The sequence below is a fragment of the Anabas testudineus genome, chromosome 1 (assembly GCF_900324465.2).
Source record: "Anabas testudineus chromosome 1, fAnaTes1.2, whole genome shotgun sequence".
In the NCBI taxonomy this organism is placed as follows: Eukaryota; Metazoa; Chordata; class Actinopteri; order Anabantiformes; family Anabantidae; genus Anabas; species Anabas testudineus.
In genome coordinates, this window is record NC_046610.1 from 25831454 (window position 1) to 25842395 (window position 10942).

Sequence of the window (10942 nt, forward strand, 5' to 3'; positions counted from 1 at the left end):
GGTTTAATTTGATTGTGCAAATTTCTGAAGTAGCCACCCTATGTTGGCAGTGTTGGCAGTATATTCCTGTAACCCAAACATTTAGAAAAGAGAATTGAATAGTGGATTTAGATTTGCTGGAAGCTCAGAAATCTAAGTGAATGCCATTGTGTTGCCTAAACTGTGCTGTAGAAAAAAAAATGTTTCCCATCCCTTTGAAAAAAAACAAAAGAAAACCCAACAACAACAAAAAAAAGAGCTGAAAACATATTTAATATTACTATAGACACATGTAGTTGAACGCTTTGGTCAGTCAGTGCCACAAAGAAATGTGTGTGTGGATCTAGTAAAAATCTACCTGGGATGACATGAGGTTTTGGCACGGTGGCCATGCTGCAACAGTCTTGAAATCAAGGTGCTGCCTCAGCCTTCAGGGCCTGTTAACACAAACCCTAAATATGGAGCTGTAAAACAGAGAGAAGTTGTCCTACCAGTCGGGACACATGTCCTTGTGCAGACATAGACACAGATTTATAGAATGCGCTGTGTAGATTTGTAAATAAAAAGACTGTCAGTTCTGGAGCCAGAATCTATACACTTCAACTGACTGACTCACCTCATAGTTAATGGTCAGTTAATACCACAGGTCACAGTAAATTTCCCAAGAGGAAAGGTTTGGCAGCACACAAATTGTATCACAGGCATGTCAGAGAGTGCCTGTCCTTCACCTCCTCAACCAGACGCGCCAACAAATAAGAGCAGCAAGTGGTTGATTTATCATTTTTATTGATTCCTGTTTATACTAATGATGTGTACACAGAGTTCTAAATAAGGATAGCAGTATGAATGTCGAACTCTCCCCTTCTTACATTTACAATCATGACTGCACCTTTGTGTGCACTAGATAGGGATCATATTTCAAGAATGTGTCAATGTGGGCATGCCCCAACTCTGGTACTCAAAAAAACAAAAAAAAAAAACACACACACGAAAAGGAAACTTACGTCTAAGCACGTCTCTCACAGTCCAAAGGCCAGTCTTCCAGTGCATTTGTTTCCCAGATGGAGTCTTCTCAAACCAAAACAGGGCAGGTTTACCTTCAACCGCACAAAGCTGGCAAAGTGAGTATGCCTATGTTTTCATCTATTTGCTGTTGCTTTTATTTCATTGGTTGTTTTTGTGAGAATATTTCAGAGAAATAGACTTCGCTAGATTTACAAACTACTGATAAAATACTGATAACAACCTCATGTGAATGCTGTTAAACTACTAAAATACTACGCTCCATAAACTGCGTGGTCACTAAGATTGGTAATATACTGTCTCTTAATGTTTTCTGTATTTAAGGTGACAGATGACACATTATAAGACTTACTTACTACTACTTACTACTTTTACTGAGATTCCAAGCTGCATATAGCTCATGTTCGGTAAAAAGAGTTCTCAGTTTTTCTGTGTGTTGCTCAAAAGACAGGAATGCCAATTAGCAAGTTGAAACACAGCAGTTTCCTCACTGCACATTCCTGTGCACCACAAACAGATAGCACACACTCGTGTGGTATGGCTACAGTGAACATTTGACTGAATCACATCTATCACTCCTACACCAAAACCTAAACTGGTACAGCTATGCTGAAATGCATAGTATTGCTTACAAACTACTGTCAACCTATTAATGCATTAGCTGCTACTTAACAGCATTTTATTACTTACACACATAGGCCTGTATTCCCTCTTTTATTTTGAAGTAAGGAGCAGGTCAGAGTTCTCCTGGTTTCTATCTTCTTCCTCTGTAATTGTGTCTACTGATGACACAGCCAAGGTGTGTTTTTTATTAACCTCTCTGCGTCACATGTGGGAAGATTGAAACTGTGTGTCCCATTCATAAGGATAAAGGGTTAGGTGGAGCGTACTGTCTGTTTGCATTATGGACAGCAAACTAGTTATTAACACAAAATTGTTGTGGCTGTTATCCTGAGCTGAAATCATATTTCTAATTTCTCTGTCTGTTCTCAGAAGTGGAAGCCAGTGTGGTTGTCTTTATTTCCCCCTAGCAGCAGTGGAGTGGGTCGACTGGAGATCCAAGATATGGGAGGTACAGCAATCCTAGGATCTGCTTGTAAAATTAATTGTCCCAGAGTTTGTTAATGGCAAGATCTAATGCATTCAACTCTGTCTTATCTTGGTGATTTTAATTCTTATAATTAATAATGTATATAATAGCAGATGTTATAATCTTGTCATAGTGACATTTAAGGCCGATGAAGCGGTCAGAAGAACATTTTACAAGTAATTAGATTAATTAACAACATGCCAGTAACATGATAGGATATAAAGTCTGTCAGAAGTTAATATGGACAGAAGATCTGTAAAAAGCTGTGTCTACAAATTGTCAAACAAATGTTATCCCGGCCACACACGGTTCATTAGGGCACCTACTTCCTACATGAACTGTCATCATTACAGAGAGGTGTGTAAAATTGTAGTAAATTCAGTATGATGTAGTTGGTGACATACTTTAATAAGCAACTAAGTCTGTGTGTGGATAGGTGAGAGTCAAAGCACAGGACGTAGCTTCACCTTCATCAAAATGCCTGGATGTGTTTTCTGACCCGACAGCAGTTATACCACATTAATCTCAGGGAAATCTAAAGGTTTATCATCTCTGTCTATGTAAGTTTTACACAATGAAAGTGTGGTGAATTAAATACATACGTTTAAATCAGGCAGGTGTGAAAGGTTTTTTACAGTGACAAGAAAAACTTTGTGAACCTTTTGGAATTTTATGGTTTTCTGCATTAATTTGTCATAAAATGTGCTCTGATCTTCATCTAAGTCACAACAATAGAAAAACACAGTCTGCTTAAAATAATAGTACACAAACATTATGTTTTCATGTTTTTATTGAACATAACATGTAAACATTCACAGTGCAGGGTGGAAAAAGAATGTGAACCCCTAGCCTAATGACTTCTTCAAGCACTAATTGGAGCCAGGAGTGGGAGGACACCACGGAGAAAGCCATTGCTGTCCCAAAAAAAATTTGCAGCACGTTTGAAGTTAGCAAAAGAGCACCTAGATGTTCCACAGCACTACTGGCAAAATATTCTGTGGACAGATGAAACCAAAATTGAGTTGTTTGGAAAAAACACACAACACTATGTGTGGAGAAAATAAGACACAGCACACCAACATCAAAACCTCATCCCCATTGTAAAACATGGCAGAGGGAGCATCATGGTTTGGGGCTGCTTTGCTGCCTCTGGGCCTGGATGGATGGTTGTCATTGATGGAAAAATGAATTCCAGAGTTTATCAAGACATTTTGCAGGAAAACGTAAGACCGTCTGTCACCAACTGAAGCTCCACAGAGGATGGGTGATGCAACAGGACACTGACCCAAAGCATACAAGTAATTCAACAAAAGAATGGCTTCAACAGAACAAAGTACACCTTCTGGAGTGGCCCAGTCAGAGTCCTGATCTCAACCCAATTGAAATGCTGTGGCATGACCTTAAGAGAGGGATTCACACCAGACATCCCAAAAATATTGTTACTATGACTCCAGATTGTTGTGCAGGTCTGATCTGCAACTACAGGAAACGTTTGGTTGAGGTTATTGCTGCCAAAGAAGGGTCAAACAGTTATTAAGTCCAGAGGTTCACATACTTTTTCCACCCTGCACTGTGAATGTTTACATGTTATGTTCAATAAAAACATGAAAACATATAATGTTTGTGTACTATTATTTTCAGCAGACTATTTTTGTTAAGTTAGATGAAGATCAGAGCACATTTTATGACAAATTAATGCAGAAAACAATGAAATTCTAAAGGTTTTTCCTGCCACTTTATATATATTTTTAAAGTGTCTCTTCCAGGCCATCTGTCTTCACTATCACAGTCTAACACTAAATTACTTTAATTCCAATAGTGTCGGCATGCTTACTAAACATACTCGTCAGCAATAGCAGCTATCCCTCACTTCACAGGACAACTTTGGAAATTCAGAACTATGGTAAAGTTGGTAGAGAAACCACAGTTGGACAGTGGAGGAAATTTACTGTTCTTTTTATTTTTCTGTTCTTTGTGTCTGACCTGTGGATTAGTAAGCTTTAACAGGAAAAGTACGATCTTCTACTCAAAAAAAGTAATAAGTAACATCACGATTCATTTATTAAAATGTGTATTTAGACATCCATGTTGAGTTTGAGTTTCTTTCTTGTGAATTACGGATGTTTACATTGTGTGCTGTTACAAACGAAGGGCTGTGTGTGTGTGTGTGTGTGTGTGTGTGTGTGTGTGTGTGTGTGTGTGTGTGTGTGTGTGTGTGCACCAATTGAGGTGGGTACCAAAGGACACGATGAGCACTAGGATGAGGTGGTGATTAGACACATTAATCTACACACAGTAAATATCAAATGACCCATTTTGTTTGTTTTGACCCGTCTGTTGAGAAAAACATCAGATGGAGACATAAATGAGAAAATGTCGCCCTCTGGTGTTTATGTTTTGAGTTTGAGTTTTATTTCATGGAAGTTATTCAATTCTTTGAATGTATGGATTAAACCATTTTTGTTTTATTTTTACTAATATAATATATAATATATTTTCAGTTATCTGTGTCATTGACTTACTGTAATTCCACCGACACTGTCTCCTGGTGACTGCTCAGTATTAGTGTCAGCCTTTTCCAGGTGGTTTCTAAATGACACTTTATAGCTTATCATGGCATCAACATGTCTTATTTTTCTACCTCTCTAACAACCAAAGGATAGACACTAAAATGACATTTTAGTTTCTAATTGAAAGATGGGCCACCTTCTAGGTTTGAATAGAAAACGATTCAGTTTAATTCAAGAATAAAGTGTTGGCAAGCTGTTGAAACCCAGCTCCCACAGCGGTAAATGTGTTGGTTGAGGGATTTATGGCAGAGTCCTGTTAAGTTTGTAACCATTGTTTAAGTCAGGGTTTTTGTTCAAATGTATGTGTCCAAAGTCCACAGACACGGTACTCAGCGTGGTGTGTGACGTTTGCTATGCAGGTGCATCATTTGACCATTGACTTTAACTCAAAAGAATAATAAAATACAGATTTAGGTACATTTGATAGGGTAGGGGTAATATGGTAATTTTGGGAAGTGATCCTGTTTCTGTGTTTTTTTTTTCTATCGAGATCATTTATTTAAATCTCCATATCCTAATGAATAAGATATTATATCTGTGCTGATGGGTTTTTAGTTGAATCTGACTGTCTACTGTCTGCCTATCATATCTCCTCCAGGGGTTGGTGCAGGAGGTGATCTTGGCACCATAACCAGGAGACACCACCTGCCTCATGGCGACAGGAAGGCGAAGGTGGTTCGACTGTCTGAGCTGATTAGTGTCCTCAGACTCCCTCCAAATGCTGAGGCCTGTCCCATGGTCAGCCTGTCTGCATATTTACAATATTTATATGTGCGAGGAACGTTTAAATGAACCCTACAAATTGCAATTGCTGGCTGCTTACAGGAGAACATGTCAGCATTTTGTGTGGAAACACATGAAAGAACCATGGTGTTTGCTGCTCTCAAAGATGAATGCGTGGAATGGGTAGAAAAGCTGTGTCAGAGCACATTTCAGGTGAGAGGGAAAAAGACATTTCACAACTTATGGTACTTATTTGTACCTTGGTTCCAATAATATTAATTTTCTCTGCCTTCATTGGGCTCTCCCAGAGAGGAGGCACGTCACGTTCTACCCAAATTCATATGGAGGAAAACCAGATATATGCATCAGCAGATGAAGGTAAATCCCCAGCTACATTTTCTTCTTTCTATTTTTTGACAGGCATGCTACAGCTTACAGTTTTAGTTGATCTTATTGGTTGTGGCAATCCTTAGCACCTGACGAATGGTTTGTGCCACTCTGGAACTACTTGTCCTAATCAGGAACTCATTCTTTGGCCAAATGCAAAGAACTGATTTGAAATTAAGCACATGCTCTGAACCAGCCCTGGCTTCATTACAGATACAGAATTAAAGGACACGAGACTCCAATCAGCAACAGCACTCTCGGGGCTATTGACTAGTGTCTCAGAGGATGGTAGATGTCTCTAAAGCACCACTCAGCAGGGGAAACCTGATCCTGTTTAAATGCTTAGGGTGGGCTTTTACAGTCTGTGAGGTGTAATATTCTCATCTTTAGTTTCAGCCTCACAATTCTGGGTTGCGGTTCAAAAGACAGAAGCAGCCACACGATGTGGTCTGCAGGGGTCCTACTGGCTGCAGGTAGGACTAGAGGCACTGCAGCTGAAAGAATCACAGCAGAAGGACGTTGTTAGAGAATGGCCATATGAACTGCTGAGACGATATGGAAAAGATGGGGTAAGGAGTTTAACATAACACATAAAACCTCTGCTCATACATTGTCCATTAACACTCGATTTCAGTTTCACTAGGATGAAACAGAAGTGTTGCAGTAGATTGTCTTTCATTCGTAGAATAGCTGGTTACATAAACATGGGCTTCTTTGTTTCCTTACAGCCAACTTTAACCATTGAAGCAGGTAGACGCTGTGACTCTGGTCCTGGAACATTCATCTTTGAGACACAGCAGGTTGAGAAAATATTCACCCTCATTCAGAGTACCATCAAACGAAAGACTCAACCAGCCAGCCAAGAGGGGGAGAAGGCCGTCATAATCAACCAGGCTTATTCACCTCTCCCCAAAATACCCACTGTGGCCAGTGTGAACTCAATTCTGGAGATCAAAGCAAAGACACAGGGTACAAAATATTCTTCTTTGGAAGATATTCAAGGAGATTTCATATGTCAGTCTGAAAGTGGATCAGCACATCCTGCTCCAATCACCCTGATGCCTCTGCCATCGGTCCCCACACACAACAGCTCCTTTGGAAGTCCTTGTAGTGACCCATCAGATGTTGTATATGCTACCCCAGCCAAGTGTATCCAATCTGCACCAAAGCTGGAACAAACCAGGGCTGTGTATGTGGACCCTGCAAGTGTTCTTCCACTCAAACCCCCTGGTTCAAGAGATGCTGTTACTCCCTCCCCTAACTCCGCCGCTCCACATCCCTGCTTTAGCATCGATCACACAGATTCAGGTTACTCAGAGGTGTACGACAAAATCAGTCCAGTGCAGAATAAACAAGCTGTTCTGAGCAAAGCAAAAGCAAAGTGTTTTGGAAAAGATGAACCCATTTATTCTGAACCGCTGAATAAAAAGGAAGAGATGTCACATAGGAATGAAACTAAATCGGACCCGTTTGCCCACCTTTATGCTCAAGTCTGCAAGACACCGCCAACGTCTAGTCCCGTGACTACCACAACCACAACCACAACAAAAGACACGGGCCAATCTCTTGATGATGTCATATATGAGAGCCTTGGGGTCATTTAGTAACTTTATACCACCGGTCAGCTAGAAAACACTAGCACGGATAATGCATGGATAATGTTTCTGTAAAATGTACTTATATGAAAATGATTTGTACTGTTTCTGAAGGAAATAGGGCTGTCTATTCAGAGAGGGCCAGTGCTAAGTTACAGCAGCATATACCTGATGTTTTTTGCCCATATGTTTGCACGTTCCAACAACAAATTGTATTTACCCCAAAACCTGGGGATCAGATAGTATTCCAACTTTCTAAGTTGCACAGAGTGGGAGACATTGGGGTTTTCAGGACCCTGGTCCTACAAATGTCCAAATGCAATATATATAAAAATCTGAATTTTATACTACACACAATGTGTCAAATTGTTAAATGTGTGTTTGTGCTTTTGGTTACAAACACACATTTTTTATCTGTATATCTGTTTACTTCAAAAAGGTCATGACATAACTGCAGATATTTCTAGTTGTTGAGAATTTCTCTTTGTTGTATAGTTCTGCATGATGTGAGGTCTCAGTAAGAGCCCGTCATTTGTTTCTACCATACAGTGATATTTTTAATGTATAACTGTTAATGTAATAACTAGGTAACTGTGTTTTTCATCAAGTTTCAATACAACTTCTATTTTAGCACATACATCTTGTTTAAGATCATTTTTTTCACCATTACTGTGGCTATTGCTGTATGACAATCTGCAATGTAACCTTCATTTCAAACACGTTGAACTCTCTAACACTATATACTAATGGATCAAATGCCTTGCTTTAATTCTAGTGGTATACCTATAAGTAAATCATGAATAAAGAACTTTAGCGTTAAGTATATTTTGCTTTAGTGACAACATGCACTTGAGCTGACTTGATTTCACAAACAGACCTGACTCTTTAGCTCAGTGTAATTTGGCAAAGTTCCAAGATCATCTTGTTAATGCTGCTGTCTTTGTCAGCAGATACAGCCTCAGTTTAGTGGATACAATAGAACCAATGCCTTTGGTAGTCTGTGGATGCCCATGTCATAACTTTACCTCCACCATGATTGATAAATGAGGCGGTAGCTTCAGGTCATGAGCAAATCCTTCCATTCTTTAAATTAACCTCTTCTCGTCGCTCAGATGCAAGTGGATCTTGGTCTCCTCTACTTGTACGATGTTGTTCTGGAACTCTACAGGATGTGTTACATGTGTCTTTGGAAACTCTAGTCTGGTCTTATTGTTTTGAGACTTACCTCTGCTTTACATTACATAGTAAAACATCTCTGTGTACTCAGGTGACTGACTCTGGAAGACTTTCACACAGATACCTCCTGATGGGAGGCTGACTCTTTCTGTCAAGCGGTTCATTTCCTTTCACATCCACTAATTTTGCTAACTCTCTGGGTTTGTTTTGTTTTTTGTACTATTGGTAAATCATGTATTTACATAAGTACATATAATGTAAATCTGGATGTATGTAGCTCAATTTTATTGGCATTAGGTAACATAATCCTAAATATCATCCCCTGAATTTTATATATCCAGTATGTATGTATGTATTATTATTGTTATTACTATTATGATTATTGTTATTATTATAAGTAGTAGTAGTTGTAGAAATACTAGTATTGCACGAACAGTTTTTGGACTATTTTTAATAAAATGTTTCCTGTATTTAAGGTTATTAGGTTCTGCTCATTAACATGGTGTCAGTGCTGTCACTTAACATAATTATGTTCCTATACAAACAAACAAACAGCAATAACAAATACATTTTTGTAGGAAACGTAATTGTAACTGGGTTAGTGGCAAATACGTTGCTACTGAACATATCAAATTATCTGATGTTGCACCTTAACCAGTATACATAACATCCAGATTTGCAAGACTTAAAAAAACATAGACCCAAGTGTTAATTCTCACTTCAAATGACCGTATACAAGCAAGGCATGGAGAATCCCACTGCAGCTATGCATACACAAGATGCATCCAGTATATAACTAGTGGCGCAGTAACAAATTCACTCAGCAACAGCTTTGAAATGTAAATACTTAAGTTATGTACTTATGTAAATGTTAGTCTAGTGCCTACACTACATTCTAAAATGTTGCCCTTTTAAATTGACCGTGATACACTGTTGTGGATATTTTAGTGAATGTTCACTGTGTTAGCATTTAATTCCCTGGTTTACCACCAATCAGGCCCCAGAATGTTTGAAATGATCTCCAAGGCCTTTTAGAGCTTTCTAAAAAGACTTCATGTTAACCTGAAATGAAGACACAAACTCCAAATGTTCCCTTATTAACAAGTACACAAGTGTATTATTTTGTTTTATTTATATCTGCAAGCAAGTTTATGTCTTTACAAATAAAAAAGCCACTGTCTGCCCAAGCTATTGGCACAGATATGTACAAAAATGGAGGAGTGAGTCAGATAAAGCCTGCTACTAAGCAACCAGAGTGAATTAGAAAAAAGTCTAAAATATCATGAAGAAACAGAAAAAACTACTCCCAACGTCCAAAATGTCCAACCTGACATTTAGCATATGGCTCTGAAACATATGATGATCAGTTTAAGGTCACAGACTGACAGAATCAGATCATCAGAGCTGTGGTTCAGCTCGTGGTGGACAGGAACTGAAATTGTTCAGGCACAGAGGATCTGATTTTTCATCCTGTGATACTGAGCTGAGGTTTAGTAGCTAAAAAAAAACCCAGATCAGATCTTTCTCACAGAAAATTAGAAATCAGATTGATGTCATTGAAATTCATGCGTTATGCTGACATGGTTGGTTTTCTGGATCCTGTCACAAATGTGTTTGTGGTCAGGATCTTGGAATGATAAAGTGGGTCCATGTCCAGCCGTGGTCAGTGGGTAGACAAGAAGGACGCAAGATTAGTACATGTCAGTAGACATATTCACCTTTACAAGGGGACGTGGGTTAGAGAGCAAATAAAGAGACTTAAACAAATGGAGAGCAAGCGGCTCATATCCTCTTCCTGCTTAAACCAGCTGATGGTGAGCTAATGGCTGCGTAAACAGTAAATCCAGCAAAAGATTTTAGTTGATTTGGCTTCGTTTTGGCTACAATGACATCACCTGGCAAAGACGTCTCAGTCAAATGTAAATCATTTCTTTTAGATCTATTTTTTCTCACTTTTGTTAGTGGAAACTGAATTCATCAGCCAGTTCTTTGTGTTTTACAGTGAGCCATCAGTCGTTTTCACCTTCAAATGCGATTGTGCAGCTCTAACTTTACTCTGGCAGAAGTTTGAATCATTGTTTTCGCGTCATTAGCGACAGCGTTTTGTCCCAGAGAGAGGAAGAGGATGTGAGCAGAGGTTCGTGCAGGATAATGAGGTGGCCAGAGCAATACATTACACCACATCTGCAAATCCGCTTTATTAGGATAAACAATAAAGAACACCATGATCATATCACTTAAGACTTGCAATCAGAGATTCATGCACTTGTTTGCCATAAATTTACGGGAAAAGGATTTCTTGTTTACGTCTTGGTTTCATCAAATTGCTACAATATATTGCTCTGGTGGTAAACAACTGAGCAAGCAAGCTAGCTTAGCAACACCATTAGCAAGAGGAA

At 39.0% G+C, this 10942-nt stretch overlaps 1 protein-coding gene across 1 annotated transcript; it reads left to right on the top strand.

Moving 5' to 3' along the window:
- Positions 1-944: 944 nt before the first annotated feature.
- LOC113161321 (docking protein 1-like) lies at positions 945-8190 on the top strand. Its single transcript, XM_026358837.1, has 7 exons — positions 945-1100; positions 1996-2074; positions 5261-5400; positions 5488-5598; positions 5694-5763; positions 6163-6341; positions 6501-8190. Exons 1-7 carry the CDS (start codon positions 1041-1043, stop codon positions 7374-7376), a joined length of 1515 nt encoding a protein of 504 aa, XP_026214622.1. The 5' UTR covers positions 945-1040; the 3' UTR covers positions 7377-8190.
- The last annotated feature ends 2752 nt before the right edge of the window (positions 8191-10942 follow it).